This window comes from Nesoenas mayeri (genome assembly GCF_963082525.1).
Source record: "Nesoenas mayeri genome assembly, chromosome: 15".
NCBI classification, from domain to species: Eukaryota; Metazoa; Chordata; class Aves; order Columbiformes; family Columbidae; genus Nesoenas; species Nesoenas mayeri.
This window is the reverse complement of record NC_137559.1, coordinates 6,584,575-6,603,752: the sequence shown is the minus strand read 5'-3', so window position 1 is coordinate 6,603,752 and position 19,178 is coordinate 6,584,575. Positions and strand designations below refer to the sequence as shown.

General features: G+C 51.5%; 1 protein-coding gene across 2 annotated transcripts in view; it reads right to left on the bottom strand.

Annotated features, from left to right (window-relative positions):
* Nucleotides 1–16,868, bottom strand: part of PRKCB (protein kinase C beta) — a gene marked incomplete at both ends in the record, with an annotated part of 103,679 nt that extends 86,811 nt beyond the window's left edge. For both annotated transcript variants that reach the window (XM_080354082.1, XM_080354081.1), the window contains 2 exons: nucleotides 16,434–16,465; nucleotides 16,699–16,868. In XM_080354082.1, the coding sequence (XP_080210208.1) occupies nucleotides 16,434–16,465; nucleotides 16,699–16,868 (202 nt within the window). The remainder of the gene's footprint in view (nucleotides 1–16,433; nucleotides 16,466–16,698) is intronic.
* Between the last annotated feature and the right edge of the window lie 2,310 nt (nucleotides 16,869–19,178).

Sequence of the window (19,178 nt, the reverse complement as noted above, 5' to 3'; positions counted from 1 at the left end):
CTCAAAATATAGTTGTGCTCACATCTGAGGCAGTGCTGTGTCTGTAAGTGATCCACCCCTTCCTCAATTTAGATCACTCAGAAACCTTCACAGAAAGAAAAATCACTACGTGTCAAGGCAGAAGCAGAGACAGATATTGATGGCAGCAACAGCAAAACCGTGGGAAAGGTTGGAGAAAATGGGGCTGCAGCCAGCTGGGACTTCCCAGGCAGAAGCACCCACGTCCCACAGCACCAGGCATGGGGAAGGAGGAACGGGCAGCAGCACGTGGGCACTGAGGGCAAAAGCTGCTCTGCAGGAGGTTGCTTGTTAAGAAATGGGGATTTTGGAGCCTTCAAAGTTCATCTGTCAGCACTTTCCATGACATCTAGTCAGCTCACCAGCAGCAACGCACGTGAACGCGGCAGAGCCCCAGCCACGCGGCCGCGCTGCCCGCGCCGGCACACGGAGCTCTGCCGCACACACGTACACGTGTCCGCTGGATTTTCTGGAAAGGGGGGTGAAGGCTGTGCCTGAAGCAGCACGTGTGCTCCTGGTTTCAGAAGGACTGATGGCAGCACTGCGGGAAGGTCGGTGCAAGATCATATATGGGCAGTCCCGCAGGATGGCAGGGTAGTCCCTGGAAATGAGCTAAACCGCACAGGAAAAGTTGTTATCTGGGTATGGCGACACCAGACAGGCTGGATGTCACCTCCCCCAGACACACAGATGAGTTACCCCATGTCCCAACCAGTCACCCAACAGCGCAGGCTCCTGAATCAGTCACATACATGCAAATAAACTTAAAAAAAAAATGACTGGTTTACACACCTAACACACAAACACCTGACATGCACAGTTTGATCCTTCGTTTAAGTCTTCAGGTTTTTTTTCAAAGACTGCTCTAAAACCTAAAGGGTGAAGAATGAAAATGAAAACTCAGGTTCTGACCCAATTCTGAGCTCACTGTCACAGGGAGCAGGGGCTGCATGGCCAGCGTGCAGCCACCGCAGCCCAGGGACAGGGTCCCCGAGCTCCCAGGATGCAGGGGACATACTGAGCACAGAGGATGCTCTCGGTCTGGCTGCTGCAGCTCAGGGCTCTGCTCAGTGCTCCAGTGCACCAGGACCACCTGGACAGAGGGACACAGTCCCAGTCGCACCCAGCAGCACAGAGCACTGGTGACAAGGGAACATTCACTGGAGCATCCCACAGTCAAAGTGCTCACACCATCCTCCCACCAGCAACCCAGGAGCTGGCAGGAGCAAAAACACTGCTTTTCGGGGTGCCTGTGGCTCTGAAGGCCCATCTAAAGCACGTGAATGCTGCTCATGGGGGTGACCCCTAGTCCATGAACACCTCAGTTCTGCAAAAAGACTTCTAGGCAGCTCCTCCCACATTACTCCAACACTCCCAAACCTGAAAGCTCTCCCAGGTCTAGTTCTTTAACTTTCCAGCTAATAATTTTCCTTCCTCTGCCAGTGAGAGAAAGTAATTTACAGGAAATCACCCTATGGTTTCCGTGTTACTTCAGCATAGCCTGACTTACAAAACCTCTGGCAGGGCCAGGGAGCTCTAAGATGCACCCAAGGAAGGGGGGACAGATGCCACTAAAATTGTCCTGCCAGCATCTGCCATCTCTTGTCCAGTTCACCGGTGCCCCCACAAGCCCTGTATTGCAACTCGTAGTCCCAGTCCCAATTGTGGCTGAACAGTGGAGCCCCTGGACTGGTGCTGCCACCAGGCTGCCCTACACACAGGACCTGCTGGCGGTAATGACACGGACCAGAAAAATAAAAAGTAATGATCCCCATTTGGGGGGTTCCCCATCGGTACCCCCATTTGGGGAGGGGCTGCAGGCTGGGCCAGACATTTCAAAGGGACAGGCAGCATCACAGCAGCACTGGAGCTTCGTGGGAGAAACAAGCAGCATCCTGAACTGCTCCCCGAGCTCATCCACATGAAGCAGGGTAATAATCACATCCTTCCTTCCCGCTCTGCAAACAGCTGTAAGGCAGCAGTGGGACGTTGTGTGACCACACAGCTGAGCCCTGCTCCTCAGGAGGGGACACATGTGGGACCTGCACCACGGAGTGCATCAGCGAGGAGCCAGAGGTTCCAGCCAGGCTGCACTGCCACTGAACACGAAGCCAACGCTGGATCAGAGCCGTTTATGCAGACTGCACCATTGCATCCAGCTGTCCTTGCAGAGCATCAGCCCCACACAGGCTGCTGCTCGCACCCAGAGCTCATCCCCTGCAGCTCCCGCTTCCCTGCGCTGCTGCCAGGAGGGGGCTGCACACCCCAAACATTAACAGCTTCAATAACAAAGGAAAAGCTTTTTTTTATTTTCTGGACAAACTGCCACCTTCCTCAGCTGTTTCAGCACAGGTTTGTTAGTGTCTTGCTGGCCACAAGCACCAGCAGCAACACTGACACTCCCGGCCAGCTCTGCCGGGGATGCGCACGGCTCCCGCTGCCGCCGATGCGAACAGTGATGCTGAGCCAGAAGCCTTCGCAATTAAGCTGTTCATTTTGGTGTAATGGCTTGGCAGGCAGGGCCTGGACAGCAAATAAAACCTGAACAGGACAAGACCTGAATGTACAATAACCCCATCAAAGGAGAACAGCTGTCCTGACCGGCAGCCACCTCCTGAAGGCCACTGCAAGGCAATTAGGAGTCCAATGGCCTCCACAGCAGTGGAAAGATGAGATAAGAGTTCTTTATTAGACATCCATTGGCCCTCGCTCGTTAGAGGAAAAGCACATCAAAACCAATAGCCAATAAACACAAATTTAAATGCGAGCAGCGTGGATCCATTTACAGACACCACCGTTACTAAAAAAACAGGCAATTACGCAGCAACTGCCCCAGCATTTCTAGCACACAGGCACACACTCCTGAGCACTTCCACGTTTCAGGGTCACATACCTGCCCCAGAAATTTTACGACTATGTTAAAATAAACTGTTTGACCCTAGCTCTCCTGAAAGGTCAGTTCTGGTCTTGTGATAAATGGATGGGTAATAACAGCTCCTCAAAAATCATGGGATATTCTAACAGCTGGCAGTTCGTGGTCCTGAGAGCAACCACCCCAAAGCAAATGCCCTGTGGGGCCAAGATGCACACACCTCAGGTCTGGCTAGAACCCACCAGCATTTTTGGTTGCGAACTGTCATTCCTAAAGCCAGAAGCTTTAGCACCCCATACAAGTCAGCAGTGAGCTAACAGCTATTATTTTAGGAGTCTCCATCTGGACCCATTGCAGCATCTTGCAGCTCTAATTTAGGGCACAGGCTGACTCGGAGCCGGCGGCTGTTCCCACTGTAGCACAGCGCGGCGTTTCCCGGTCGGTTCCGGTGCTGCCGCAGCTCCCGACCCCACTCATCCCATTCGGTACATCCAAGTGGCTGCAGAAAAGATGAAAAACACCGCCCAAGAACATATGCCCCCAAAACATATTAAAGGCATGAGTTTCTTTAAAGGGGGGGAAATCAGCTTCCCCATTGCAGGGCAAGGATGGCAGCACCACCCAACACACTTGGCAGCCCTTTGCTTCCCCCTTTCTTTGGAAGAGACCAGACCAGCCATGTTTATTCTGAACCCTGAGTGCTGACATACCACTTGCTTGCTCACATTATTTTCCTCTTGCTTTTTAAAGAAGTGTTCTTGTTTCACTCTGACATGGTGGAAGAAAAATTACAGGCAGCGATAAGGGAGGAACTTGCAGCAGAGCTGCAGAGTCTGAAGCACCCAGCTGCACCCGATTCAGGAATAAGATAAGTTGTGGTGCCCCACAGCTCGGAAGGTGTCCCCCCGGCTGCCAGACGGGTCCTGGGGCTACCAGGGCTGAGAGGACAGGGCAGCCTCTCTCCTGGCATCAGAAAAGGTTTGCTGCCTTCAAATCCCCACAGGCTGGGAAAAGGGCTAGAAAAGGGCAAGATGATCAAAATGACAAAGTCAGTTGTGCATGGGGAGCGGTGGAGGGGGCTGCAACTCCTCAGCCTGGAGGTGGGACAGATGATGGAGGGCGCCGCAAAGCCACAAAAGCGTGGCTGGCGTTGTAGGGGAGACGGGCTGTTCACCCCTCCCAGGACCAGAGCTGGAGCTACCAATCGAAGCAACAGCAAAGGCCAAAGCAAACGAGAGAGGGGTGCTCAGGCCATGGGACACCCCCACGCACTTGCTTGCGCAGGTCACCCTGCAGCCCTGGGGCAGCGGCAGAGCCACCAAAGCACAACCCATAAGGTGCGGAGCTCATTTTGGTGGCTCTGGAGCAGAGCATCTGAAAGGCAGTTTACAGGTAACCGCTGGATTCGGTATTCCTTTACAATAATCACAGCCTTATAATTTCTGCAATTAGGAAGGGAGTTCTTCTACCGTGATCTAAAATAGAAGTTTTTGTCACAAATTACTAGCTTTCACTCCCCTCATACCTGAGCTTAAACCGAAACTTAAATGGAAATTTACAGGAGAATGAGAAAGTGAGTCAGTCTGCCCTTCCCAACAGGCGTTTATTTTCATCCTCTCGGACTCAGTTAATAGTAACACTAGAGAAATTAAGTTTCTTCCAAATGTATAAAACTTGGAACGAGGAGGGCGGTTTTGGAAAGGAACCCCGCCAGGCCACGGGCCATCGCAGCGCTGGGACCTGCCTGGGCTCCTGTCCCCATCCAGACCAGTGCCCCGAGGCAGGAGGGGCTCACACTCTGTCCCCACCCCAGGGCAGGAGGGACAGGCAGCACATTACATCCCAGCACTACTGTACCATTTTTCCTACCCACACACGAGCAACTCTCACGCCAGCTGGGGGAGATGGAAATCTAAAAGATAAAACCAATCTAAAAGATAAGCCTCTTGCCAAGTAATTTGCTGTTTGGCCAAACTGCAGCCAGCTGAAGGCAGAAGGAACTGCGTCTTCCGAAGCATGGCACACTGAGGCCAAAACAGCTGGAGATTTCCAAACTGCATCTCAGAAAGGAACAGCAACCGCTTGCAGCCAAGTCTTAGATCAAAGACAAACAATCCTCCAGCATGCAGAGCAGAGTGATCTGGGCAGGAATGCCCAGCAAACTGAGGAGCTGCTCTCCAGCAAAAACAGCCTCAGGTTCTTGGCAGCTCAGCTGAGCAGGGGGTCCCGGGGACCCACAGCCGTGCCACTCTCCTGAGGACAAACAGCACATCGCTGGAGAGACAGACACTTCTGCCCCACAGACACCCCAGTGCCGGAGCCTTCAGACACCCACCCTGGGAAAGCCAGTGCCGGCATCTGCTGGACAGCACAGAGCCTGGAGCCACAGCCAGGCCAAGGCTGCAGAGGCTGGTTTTCTTTTCATACCAGCGATGCTGAACATCACCTTGTGCAAGCTGGCAACACAGGCAGAAACAAAAAAAAAGTTCCCAGAATGTATTTCAAAGTGCTTTATTTTCAAGTAGCAGCAGAGCTGAGATTCAGAAGACATGGTGCAAAGCTGCCTACCCCAGTACATGTCACCTGAGCATTCAGGTCAACGGAGGGACTGTTGTTAGAGGGGAAAAAAAAGCCTTTTAGGTATATAATAAAGGAGAATTTAATTCTGCTTCAAGGTTGAGAGAAGCAAGCCATTTGTCATGCAGTATTTGATGACATTGCTTGTCCACAGCCCAGACAAGCATTCGCTTCCCTTACAGCAGAGCGAGAGAAGCGAACAAAGGAATTCAAACTCCAATCTGCTTGGCACCAAGACAGATACTCATTCAGTTTCAGGGAAGGAAGAAATTTGAACTACAGTTTGAAGTTATTTTAGAAAAATTCTCTACAAGAGTTTAGTCCTCAACCAAAATGCAAATTGCTATCACGGCTTCCTAAGCAAATGAGCTATTGTTACATTTTTTCCAGTCCAGCAGCATCTTGCTCTGAAGATCTAATAGCAGCCCTACTGAGCAGCGGCTAATTAAAGCCTTTCCTCCTGCCAAAACCCCAGATTCAGATCCTCTAAATGACCCAGTAAGTGAGACTTTTTCCACCTCAGAAGCCCTGGGAGACTCTAGGTCAGGAGCTCTGCTCTCGCCACCACCGCGGCTGCTGTATCCTTCCCACTGATGGTGTCCAGGGTAGAGGGGACAGGGATGGTACCAGCTCCTTTCCCACTGCTCCTGGCCACGCAGTGCAAGAGCATCTATCTCCCCAGCCAGCATCCCACCTTCTGCACAAGGTCTGGCTTCCAGCAACAGGTGACACGATGGCAGAAGGCTTCTGGGACAGACCTGCCCGCCTCCCAAGAGGACAAGCCCCCAGGACAGAAGTGTGTAGATACGGATGGCTGGGGCAGGGAGAACCCTCAGAAGCCAACCCCAAAATCAGCTTCTTGGCTGCCACCAAGGTCACTTTGTTTCACCCAGGAGAATAACTCGCTGTTACAGACCTAAAAGCCTCATTTCCAGAAGACTGCAGCCCTAAGGCATCTCTCTGTCAAAGACAAACGAATCAGACAAATTTGGAAGTTAATGGACTGAGCCATTGGAGACAGTCCTGAGACGCAGGATGTGAATTAGTGCGGTTTTACAGCCATTTCTGGAGCAGAAAGCAGCAGAATCTCCTGTGATATGCTGGGGGGACAGGTGGGCAGCAGAAATGTCCACTTGGCCCTGCTGTCCCTTTGCTCGCAGGGATGTCCCCTCTTAGCAGCTCTGCCACCCTCAGGAGTGCTCTCCATGGCAGTTATAGCTGTTCCATGAGAGGCACTTCACTCTGATCAGACCCCCAAAAAGCAAGTAATAAAACTCTTCCAAAACCGAGTGAATCCTGGGATGTTGATAACCCCTGCTGTAAAGGCTGTTTTCCTAAAGAAGCCCATACGAAGGCTGAAGCAGGCAACAAAAAACAAAGCCTGTACCAAAGCTAATCTCCATCCTGACAACATTGCAAAGGCTGCTCCACAGCAAAGATGGTGTCAGGCTCTGGGGAGCCTATAAATACCCATTTGGGGGATTACTTCAAGCTGTGCGTAAGTCTTCTGCTCCTTCATGGGGAAGATGCATCTGTCTCACAGCCCAGGACACAGGTTGCACCGTTTTTCTCACCCAGGCAATCTTTCTCCTATTGGCTACTGTAGGTTAATGGCAAGTTAGGGAGCATTTCCAAATATTTTTCCTAAGCCAAGCTAAAGTTGAAGTATTTAGTGTAATGAATGCAAAGAAAGAAAAAACCTAAAAACAAATTACTCAGCTTCTTAGGGTAGGCACAGCATTAACAATCTTGACAAGCACCATCATTTTGCTTACAAGGCAAGTGTTAATGGTCCTCGCCAAGTAAAACAGGGATGTAATGATCTCTGAATCAGTCTCTCTCCAAACCATTGCACTGATGAAGGCAACAGATCTGGAGACATGGTAAATAATGACTTTGCACTGCGTCAGGAGCTAATCCACTCAGTGATGCAAATTAAATTCGTGGGCCACTTCCCCCTCACTCCAGCTTCTTACTGATATTATAAAAGAATCTTCGTACTGACAACTCCTGACTTCATAGCTACGTCACTGAGCAAAGGTGCATCAAGCCATTCAGGAGAGCCAAGACGACTCTCACTCCTCTTCGCAACCTCACTTTCTCATTCTTCTGCTATAATTGGAAATCATGAAAATGCATTTGTTCATGTGCTAAGAGTGTCAACTATTAAATGTGCTTGCTGTTCAGACCATCAGAATAAAGGTATTTAACTGTTCTCTCCAAAGGTGAAGCTATTACTGTTGCATCCTTTCACATGGCAACAGGAGACGGGGAGGAATCTACTGGCACAACCAGCTAAAACACACCCGCGTCACAGCGGGAGGAAGAAGAGGAGCGGCTGAAGGCTGAGACTGAGGCATCAGCATCTTTTTTAGCTTCCCCGCTGCTGACTAAATATCAAATGTAGGAAGATCAGAACTACAGGAGACTGAAGTTTTTACATGATACCCAAGCGACAGCAGAGGCAGAAATGCCCCAAGCAGCCACAGCTCTGAGACCGGTGCTGTCCCCACCCCCTCAGCCACCCAATGGCTATGGCCCCGAGAGCTGGCGTTGTCCCCAGCCCCCCGGCCACCCCACACATCCCCACTGCAGCCATGGGCCCTGCTCCAGCCCAACCACTCCCAGGAACTCTCTGCAGAGCCACTAATTTCCCCAACCATCCCCCCAAAAATATTCACCTGTTCCTTCTGCTTGGAGCTGGGAGGATTTCCTTGCTCAGAAGATTGCTCTGGGGAGTGAGCACTCCCACCCAACAGGGAAAGTCTGCTGTACACCGACCCTCTGGAAGAAACACAGATGTAACCAGGTGCAAAAGAGCCAATTTAAGGTGAATCTACCATAACGAGTCTCAGGTTTGCAAGCCCAGTAACTTGCACATACTAGAGTCTACTGATACTAGGTCTTTCAGCAGGCATTGCCTGTCCAGCCAGGATTAGCAGTCAGTATATTCTGCTTGTCATATTCAACAAGATGTATAAATCTGGCACAAAATCAAGACCAAATATGGAAGCAAATAATTTAAACCAATAAGATGCAACTCAAATGCACTAGATATTCAGCTATTAATGCACATCAGCTGGGGCAGGAAGACTTGTGCTCCTGTGCTAAACAAGTTGAATTCTGAAAGCAGGAGGTTGATGAGGTTACAGGTGTTCACCCCAAACACCTGCTGATTCAAGTATCACACTAGAACTGCCTTTTTTGGTATTATTATTCACATGATGGGAAGAACAAGACAGCTATAAACAGCCAGGGAAGTCAACCCAAATCCCTCAGCAGAGACAGCTTGAGCAGAGCCGCCGTTCTGCCCCAGGTCGGCTCAGAGCCGCAGGGCTGGGCAGCCAGCACGCCTGGGCCCCTCACCCAGCGAGCATCCCCGCTCCCCAACACAGCGCAGAGACCCCGAGCGTGCCGAAGAAGCAGCAAGGGAAGAAATCACATCTTCATCTAACCAGCATTTATCAGCAGGTCCCAGCACAGCAGCGAGCGCCACAGCCCGCACTGCCCGGCCTTGGCCGGCTTCCAGAACCAGAGGCGCGTGGTAAACAAGAAGAGAAAGCCATGGCTTCCGGGAACCTCTTCTGAGGAAGATGGTGAGGAGTCCTATTCCAGTTTGCAAGGAGCATTAAGCTGCTGATCCCACGGCCACAGGGAGCCATCCTGAAGCGATTCCCAGGCTGCAGACCAGCAGACAGAGCCCATGGCCGCCAGCAGATGCTTAGCAGCAGGGGCAGCAGCAGCTTCATCTGGACGGCGATGCTGCGGGAGCAGAGCTGTCGCGTTCCATGAAATGCATTTCCCTTAACAGGGAACCAGGATCAGCTATTGGAAGTTATGGTGAGGACCAAATCACTGTGTGAAGTGGGACCCTGTAAAGACTCATCATGCTTTGCATATTAAATAATCCTGAACAGGAAAAAAAGGACTGCTGCTTGCAAGATGTTTTAATTTTACAGAATTCAGGTGGCCTACTCATAAGGATGACATTTTAATTTGTTTTATTCTTCCAATGGAGGCTGGTCTAGGAACAGGACAGATAAATCACTCACAGCTTAAGGTGATCACAACAGAGAGCACGGTGGTGCTGACACAAAACAGCCGTGAATGGCAGAGACCCTCTGTCCTTGCAGCACAGCCCACACCACCCCCAGCAGCACCGTGGGGCCGCGCACCCCCAGTTCCTGCTGTGCCCCCAGGAAGCGAAGGGTTTTGCTCCCCCCCTTCTCCTCAGCAGCTGCAAACCCACAGGAGTGTTTCTCATGGAGCGGGAGCTGTTTTCAAGGCAACACCTTCCAGCCACCGCTCTGAGCACAGCACTGGGGACAACTGGGACTGAACACAGAAAAGCCAGACCAGAGACCTCGGAACAGACCTTCCCATCCTGGTGACGCCAGCTGAGCACTCAGCCGCCTCTGCCCTCGCACAGCATCGGTGCAGTCCTGCTGGGAGCGCTGCCTTCCAGAGGAGCCACAGCACAGCTCCTGCTGGGAATCGCTGCTGCTTCCTACCGCACATTTGGCTGCTACAGAGCACCACACAACCAGAGCTTTCTTCTTGTGTCCCCCACCCCTCCTGTGGCTTTTGTGGAAAAACTGACTTCCCCATAACGGCTGCTCCAGGCTGGCAGGACAGGGCCAGCCAGGGTCAGGTCTCTCCTGGTGAGAGCCCCTTCTGTGCTGGGACAATGGTCCCTGTTCTTGGGAGCACCCCCTAACACTCACCGCCATGGGGCTGAAAATCTTGGGGGAGATTTTCACCTTCATCCCTTGGGTCACTGTCTGGAGGACGACAGCAATTACTGTGTCCATTTTACATCCCAGCTGGTACTATCGCCTCTCTGCGCCAAGGGACTCCTGGCCAAGGCACAGAAGCCACCAGCCCAGCCCAGCCCTGGCTGCAGGGATGGTGGTGTTGGCTGGGAGCGGGGAAGCAGCAGCCCATGGCAAAACCCAAGGGACAGCTCTTGCTTCCTATTGCACTCATGTCTCTGTTGAGACACAAGATCTGATCCAGGAGTCCTTCCAGGGGACCTGATCGAGCAGCATGGCGGCTCTGGTTCCACCAAGAGTTTCTGCTAAAACTCGAGGTATGGGACAACACCAGTGCAAGGGTTGAACAAGTCCTTGGTCACACTTTGCTTCCTACAGCATCATTTGAAAAGCCTGGAGGGTCTCTGAGGCACTAGGCACTCTCTCCTCCCTGTTCCCCAGCTCTCAGGGACAGCGTGCACACCCCGCACATCACTCACCGGCACACTGACCAGTATTTGTGCTGGCAACACATAAGGCAACACCACAACATGGCAACAGAAACCCAAGGATGCATCCCAGATCACTGCACAAGGACTCCTGCTTTTCTGTGTTTCTACTGCCTTTTTCAATGGGCTTGTTCCCAGCAACCTGTCATGGATTGCAGCTCTCGCACAAGACAAGGAACACGCTGCCCAAAAGACCTACAGTTACCCCACTCTCCTGCAGGGAGCTTCTTACTCACCTTTTCTAAATGGCTCTAATTTGTGGACTTTCAGAATAATGATTCATGAAGCTGCACTAGAGGAATTAACGGCACAGCGTTGCAAACGCCCTCCGCCACCGCTCCGCGCTGTCCTTCATACCGGAGCCTCCTCACACATGCACAGAGGCGAGCAGCCCATGGGCAGAGCCTGGCAGCCCCGCAGCTCCGTTTGTGTTAACGTGCAGCACTAATCCTCTGCACAGCTGGCTTCTGCAGGAAAAATCCACCCAAACATTTCTCTTGGGCAAAATCCCATCCCACCCACTGCTACAAGCATCCCTTCTCCTTCGAGTCAGAGCAGGGGATGGCACTTTAACACTGCCCTTCTGACTGCACACTTTTTAATGACGCATTCCAAGCAGTTCTGCCCTGAACCTACATTATGGGCACAGCTAGAAGTTAATTTCTTAGTCACTGTGATCATGCAACTTATTTGCTGATAAATCAGAAGGGGGACCGGGTGGCACCGACAAGAGTCTCAAGCATGTTTAGATTCTTGCCTTTCCAAATGTGGTCAGAAGAACGAAGAGCCGTGCTTGCTGCTTGAGAGGGCAGAGCCCACCAGAGGCGCTTGTGCAGCTCCTCGAGCTTGAGTTTCTAGAGAAAACCCCATCAGTTAACAGAATTTGCACCAAGTTTTGAGTGCAGATTCAACCCCACCTCCTGTTTGGTACCAGATATCAAACCTTCAAAGTCTTGCTCTGTTTTGCAGCCCCAGCATGTGCTGCTGCGTCCACCCACGACTGGCTGGTTGTGCAAGGATGCTCCACACACCTTCCAGGAGCCCATGTGCTGCAGGAATGTGCAGGATTACAAGCGCGTGAGCTAACAGACACACAGGAATGCCTGTGCTGTTTGCTGAGGAGTCTCCTTAGAGACAGCCCAGGCATTAAATTCCCCTGGAAGACTCAATACCCTCAGAATAATCACAGCAGGGTGGTTTAAACTCCGCAGTGGAGTCACAGATAACAGGGACCAGTTAGATGTGAACGTTCCTGTCACCCCCAAAGCAGGTGGACCCCCCTGGCCCAGCCCCAAAACTGTCTGCCCAGCTTCCTGTTGCTGACATTGGCTGGTTACAGACACCCTGGGAGGGAGGCAGACCACCTCGGTACCCAAGTCTGAGGTTATTTCAGGATGACAGCTATCTCAGGAGATAAAGAAAAATCTACCATGCTAACTGCAAAGGGGGAGGGAAAAGAGAAACCACTTCCACTGAGAAGCTCAAGCGAACCCTTCTGCTCTGTAAGGAGACACTAATGGGGCTTCACGTATCGCGTGATCCCTGCTGAACCTGACAGCCACGGACCCTGTGCTGCAAGAGCTTCTGCAGGTCCAGGTTTCCTTCCACACCAGATCTCCTGCCCCGGCTGCTCTTCTGAACCGCAGGGATCTGGTGCAGGGAGGAGCGGGATCAGGGAAACCAGCTCAGGCTTAAGTCTAGTCTTTGAAGGAGACTTGATCTTTCCACTAAAACACGAAGGGGCACATCCTCCCATTTTCCCCGTCGGCTCTGTTTTTATTCACAGTTCTGCAGAACCACAGAGCACCTGGACCAGCCCGAGTTCCCCTTTCTGCCTGTCCCCGCTCCAGGCGCTGCCCCGGTGGCAACGTTGAGAATTGTATCACCACTACAAGGCGCACAAAAACCCTCCAAAATTATGTTTCCAATTTCTGCAGCATTATATAATTAGCATCATTTGTGTCGCAAATGTAATTGCAGTAACATTTTTAATTAGTCTATTTGAACACTAACATTTCTCCAGTGTGCATAATATGTTGACACGAAATTACTGGGTTTGAGGCAACTCTGAATGATTAGAGTTTGTTTTGCTTTTGTTTCTCACTTGCTTAACACAGTCAGCAAGAGCACTCGCGGGATGAAGTTAATGGCAATGACCCAGCGGCCATCGCTGCAGCTCAGCCCCAGCTGACGGGTTTCGCTTCCGTCTGGAGGGCATGGGGGGAAGGAAGGGTGGGTTTGGAGGCAGATAGCAAGAGAGAAATAGTTGCTTGAAAGGTAAGGCCCGCCTGATATTTTCCAGCTGCTTAGTTTGGCTATCAAAGGTTGAACTGTGAAAATATACAACAAAACGAGAGAACTGGATTTGGAGGATGGGGAGAAGAAAACCTGGAAGAAGGAATTGTGTTTAGTATGAAGTTTGGAAAGAGAATAAATCTGAAGAGTATCTTTCCTTACTGAGTCATAACCATGGATAAGAACTAAACATTTTGCCCAGAAAAGTTACTGCCTGAGATCTAAGCATCCGTTACTAAATGATGCTTTCATTTTTTTTTCCCTTCTTAAGACATCAAGATTCTTCTTTCCAAGATCTTTTTTGCTCACTCTATACACGTGAATGCAGTAACAGCTGCAGGTTATTTTTTGCTCCGAAGTGAGAATCACGTTCCATGGCTCTTCACCTCTATGTGAGCGCCTCCTCCCCAGCCCGAGCACACTCAGCCACTGCCACGCGGCTCCAGGTGAAACAAATCCAGGTCCCAGCGAGGTCCCTCCTCCCAAAACATCCAACACAACTGGCGCCCTGATCTGCAGAGGGACCGACAGCTGCTTGGGCAATAGCAGAAAGATGCCCCATGGATGGCAAGGAGGGAACATGAACAGAAAACACAAAGAGAAAGCCGCCAGTTCCCAGAAGTGGCACATTCTGAGAATAAGAGCAAGAGTTTCTCTCTCAACAGCTTTCAAACCAGTTCCCTTTCCTTTACCCACCCTCAAAGCACTCAAGTTAGGAGAACCAAGAGCACTCTATCCCAGCCGCATGTTGTTCCTACCAAGAGAGCCTGCAGACAGAGATGCTGCTCTCTCCCTCCTCACATATTCCCCGCTAATGGTATCGGAGAGATGGATCTTGAAACCCAGTAAGGGAGAACAGGTACATCCCTTGCTCTTTGTTATTCATGAGTTCACATGAGAGTTCACAGCCTCCCAGCTACACCAGACCATTAAAACAGGGCCAGAAAGCCCCTCTGTGCCATCTCCTGCTGCCCACACAGAAACCATTCTGGCTCTGGAGAAAGACCCAGGAAGCCTTCAGATGTACACAAGGATAAGGAGGAGATTGTATACAAGGATAAGAAGCAGATTAGCAAGCAATTAAGTGGCATTTGCGGTATCCATTAGTATTTCAAGCTATAAAGAGTTGGTTTCTGCTAGCTTCCTGCCAAAAGTCACAAGTAATGAGCTAATTAACAATCTAATTATTGCAAATGCCCTAGAAAGAAATCAGGGCACAGGTGAAAACCTACTTAAAGCAAGCACAGCAGTAGGAAACAGCTCAGGAACAAGCCAGGCCTGTGCCTTCACTACATTTCCAGCCATTCCCACTGAACAACAGGATCAAATAGTTGGGGAAGTTGTTGAATTAAAGCCACATTCAGTAAACGAAGCGCTAAACACTACAATAAAACCTTCCTGCAAGCCCTGCAGAGCTGAAGAAAAAGAAGCCCTAAACAAAAGCCAACCCTGAAGTTTTTCCCTTCCAGTAAATAAAATTTACCAAGTCCAACAGCACCCGCAGCACAATGTGTGGGGCACAAACCACACCAGTGGTTTTTCCTGCAAAAATCCACAGAAGATCACTGATATTTAGGAAGGTATCCAAGGTAAAAATTGGTCTGTTCTACACACCACCATCTGCAAAATTTCCTGTTGCAATACAGTAATGTGGTTTTCATGTCTGTAATACCAGAATAACCTGGAAAGTGGTTTCTTAAGGCAGAAAGATGTGTTACAAAGCAGTGAGGCACCTCTGGAGATCTCACTGAGCACAGCGTGCTACTGGGAAGCTACTGGTGTCACTGCAGCCTCACAAGGGCTCCAGGACAGGACTGCTCTGTTTAACAGCTGCTCTCCCCATCTGGAGGCCAATTGCTGTGCATTAGCAAGTCTGAGACCACCTTCATGGGCCCCATTTACTGACCTCCCACTGAAGGCTGATTTAATACTGATTTAAAACCTTTAAGGATAAAGCCCGAAGCAAGTGCACAATTACAGTTTCGGACAATGGCTCCTAATGGCTGGAAGAGGGACTCGAAAAGGCTCAAATTATCTGTTACTGAATGCTATAGGTAGAACCGATCAAAGCTCTAGAAATGACACAGAAGACCCTGCCCCACCAGCAGATGATCCCCACCAGCTTTTCTGGCACACTTCAAATTTCAGGGGCGTTGTGTTTGCACAAATACGCCCAGCATGACCGTAAGTGAAGCCAGAGAAATAACAGGTGGGTAAACCTGGGAAAACGCACAATATGAGAGACGAGCTGCACAAAACTCTGAGTAACACGGCTTAACTGCCCATGTATGAAACCTCAGGTACCAGGGGAAGCTGTGACCTTGAGTAACACCACTAGCACATGTTTTTGTCTCCACAGCTGCTTTCCTCTGCTTGCCAACACCAGCCCAGGCCTTTAGGTGGGGGTTTGGAAGGCAGATGCTTTTGGTATTTTGCAGTTATACTCCTAAGGCAAGTGTTAAGGATGAACAGCAGTGACATTCAGATTGGGCTACACTTAACACTGCTTGTACAAGTGTCTGCCGAGATGCTCCTGAGAGAATCCAAGACAAAGCCGTCCCACCTGCACCCACTGTGGCACCTCCGGGTTGGATCCAGTGCCACGCGGTCAGCTGGGGGGCTGCTCTCTGCTTCAGATACACAGGCTGCCAAGCCGAGCTGTCCTTGAGATATTAGAGCTATGCAGATGTTTAATTTGCAGGCAAAATACCTCAACTTGGGATTCAGCCACTCGCCAAGATAAAACTCTGCCCAAATATACCTAAGAGCAAAATTTCACTGCCAACACAGCCCTGTTTGAATCTCAAGCCCAGCTTTAGCCTCTTACAGGTGTGACCCACACCATCACGGCCAGAATTAGCAGGCTAGCTGCAAGCAACCTGCAGCTAGCTAAAAGACCACCGAGCAACCCAATAAAACCTGGCTAATTTATCTTCATTTCCTGGGGGAATATCATAAGTCACTGAAGAGCCCCTCCCGAAACGAGGCATTATCAGAACAAAGAATTCTGGTTGTAGTAACGCAGAAGATATTGCAGCGTATTTTGTTATAAAGCCTCATTTTTCCCCAGCAACACAACTAAGCCATTCAAGTTCCTCCAGGCTGCACAGTTACAGCACTGGACTGCCACCAAGCCAGCACGCAGCCTGTTTGCCATTAAAACACACGTTTTCATGTAAAGCATGTTAGAAACAATAAACTTCCCTCTGCCTTTTCCGGGGGGATTTATCTGAAGTCTTGGGCGCTTATCTATGGTAAGGAAACCCCACCGGCTTAAAAGCACCATGCACTTGCTCGGTAGCTGAAAAAAATGACTAAGCTGCTTCCCCGGCCTGGGCACGGCGGTTCCCGCGGGGATGCTGCGCCGGTACCTGCCTCCCCCTCCGGACGCCCCGGCAGCGCGACACTCACCTTGACACTGGAAGCCCTGCTTGCCGAAGCCCCTGCGGAAAGAGAGGCGGCGTGAGACACCGGCCTCGGAACGATCCTGCCGGGCACTGCCGGCGCGAAAGGGAGAGGGGGCACCGGGGGGGAAGAGGGCAGGCGGGCCGGGAGGGGGTGCCCGGGGACGCAGACCCGCCGGACTGGGGTGCCGCCGGGCCGGGTCGTGTGTCCCGGAGCGGGTGAAAGGGGATGCCGGGGGTGGCGGTGCCGGGGACTCGGGGGGGCCGCTCACCAGATGAAGTCGGTGCAGTGGCTGCAGAAGGTGGGCTGCTTGAAGAACCGCGCCGTGAACTTGTGGTTCTTCACCTCGTGCACGTTCTTCTGCCGCAGGGCGCCCTTACGGGCGAAGCGCACCGGGCCCTCCTCGCCCTCGGGGCCCGGAGCCGCCGGCGGCTCGGCCATGCTGTGCGCGGGCTGCCGGCCGCCGGCTTGGCCCGGTCCGCTGTGGCTCGGCCCGGTTCGGCGCGGTCCGTCCGCTGCAGCTGCGGCCGGGGCTCGGCTGCGCGCGGAACCTCTGGCCGCAGCTGGCGGGAGGAACCGACACACGCCCGGCACCGCCCCGCCCCCTCATCTACATAAGGATTCCGCCCCGCCCCCTCATCTGCATAGAGCGCCCCGCCCCTCCGCTCGCGCCGCTCGGCAACAGCCCCGCCCATCTGCCTTCGCATGCTGATTTGCATAGAGCCGGGTGGGGGGCGGGACCGAGAGATGCCCCACCCACGCGTCTCATTTGCATACAGCATCTGCATCCCCGCGCCGAGGCTGCCCCGGCGGGGAGGAGCGAGGGGACCAGCGACAGTGCGGGCAGGAGTGCGGGCAGGAGTGCGGGCAGCGGTCCCCACGCCAGCACCACCGTTAGCCCCGATCGCCCCAGGCCGACGCTAGGGCAGCGACACCGTCCTCTCCTCTTGTCACTCCTGTCCGGGCAGGCGGGGTGGGGGGATGAGGAGTCAGTGGGAGGTGAGTAACTGATAATAATGGTGGTAATAATAGCAGTTAAAAAAAAAAAAAAAAAGAAAAAAAAAAAGAAAAAAAAGAAAAAGGAATACAGGAAAAAAACCCCACAAACAAACAAAAAAACCTGCCAGGGCAATCCTGTCTTCAGGTCAGTCAGGAGGGCACCTGCACTGAACAGAAAATGCCCACTGTAGGGCTGGCACTGGGAATGATGTTTTTTCCCAAACTACCTGAGGCTTCCCAATGTTAAGGCCAAAATTATTTTGCTCCACCCCAGTTTTCTGCACAGCACAGGTCAGTAGCAGCAGTAACTCAGAGGGATCCAGGCTGGAATGCCAGCTAGGGCAGGGGGTGACAGGACTCAGGGCAGCGGGAGCATGACCACCAGCAGCCCGGGCAGGGCCACCGTCCTGGGGCAGGACAGGGCTCACACACCGGCACAGGGGATGCAAAGCCAACCAGCTCAGAGGTCCTCTCAGAATGTTGGGCTTTTTTTAACTTACAGTTCCAATAATGACCTTTTTTTTACCCAGTTCACTGGAAACACCTCAGCTGACAAGCACGGAGGAGTTTTCAAACCACATTTGCCATTCAGCTTTCTTGCTGCCTGCTGGCATTCATGGACACTGAAAATCGGATCTGTCAGCCTCCTTCTCCAACATCCAGGTCTCCCTTTGCCAGCCCAGTGCTGCATCGTGCCTGGCCTGGGAGCTGTGGAGATGAAAATGCAAAGCAAAACAGGAGACGACTTTAATTGAAACACTATCATGAAAATATTCCTGTGAACAACAAGTCTTTCTAAAATCTCAACTGTAGGATTTAATTCTGGCTCTGCAGCCACGTGATCATTTTCCTTCTGTGTCCCGAGACCATCCTGGCTCCACTGTGATCCAGCCCTCCATCCTACGAGCTCTTTCTCTGAAGAATGCCCCTCCAGCTCTATGGAATTAAACACCCAGGAGACTTACCAGAAATAGGCCCAGAGCTGTTATTATACAGCTGCTTTAGAAGGTTCATTACAATAATAAAGCATAGCTGACCTGTCCTGCTGCTGTCGGCTTTCCATAAACAGACAGGCTTGTTACTAACACCCCGCACCATGGGATTTTAATGCTAAGAAGGAGAAATAAATTGCAGGCATCCCTCCTCGTGCTGTGCTTGTATGGTGAGGAAATGAAGGGGAACCTTCCCGAGACCCCCACTGCGTGCGGGGAGAGCGGGGGCCGGGGTGCGTGTTCCCCCGTCACCGTCCCCATCCCTGTGCCAGCCCATGCTGCGGGGTGGCTTCTGCCCGGGGGTGAGCCCCTATTCACTGCTGCTTTGCCCATAGAAATCTGCGCAATGGAAATAACTCCTTCTGCATGCGAAGGAATGAGAGTAATAATGGTAATAATAACGGGTCATTTTGATTCCTTTCCTGTGTACTTTCGCGAAGGAAAGTGGTGTATTACCCTAAGTGCATGCTGCACTTTACATGTAGCCATGCTAGGCTGAATTCTTCTCATTTTAATTGTAAACTCTGGGCTTTGCCTGTTTCTTCTTTGTTATTCTTTTACTGTATGTACTCATTTTCCAAATGCAGCCCGCATAGCTTCTGCATATGAAACCCAGCAGCAGCAGAAGCCACTGAGAATATGTCTTTAATTTCCCCCTGTAAATATTAAGAATCATACTGCTATTCATGCACAAGCTTTCTTCACTCTGCTTGACCAAAAAGTACAAAAGCCAGGTACAGTTCCTGCTCTCAGGAGGTTG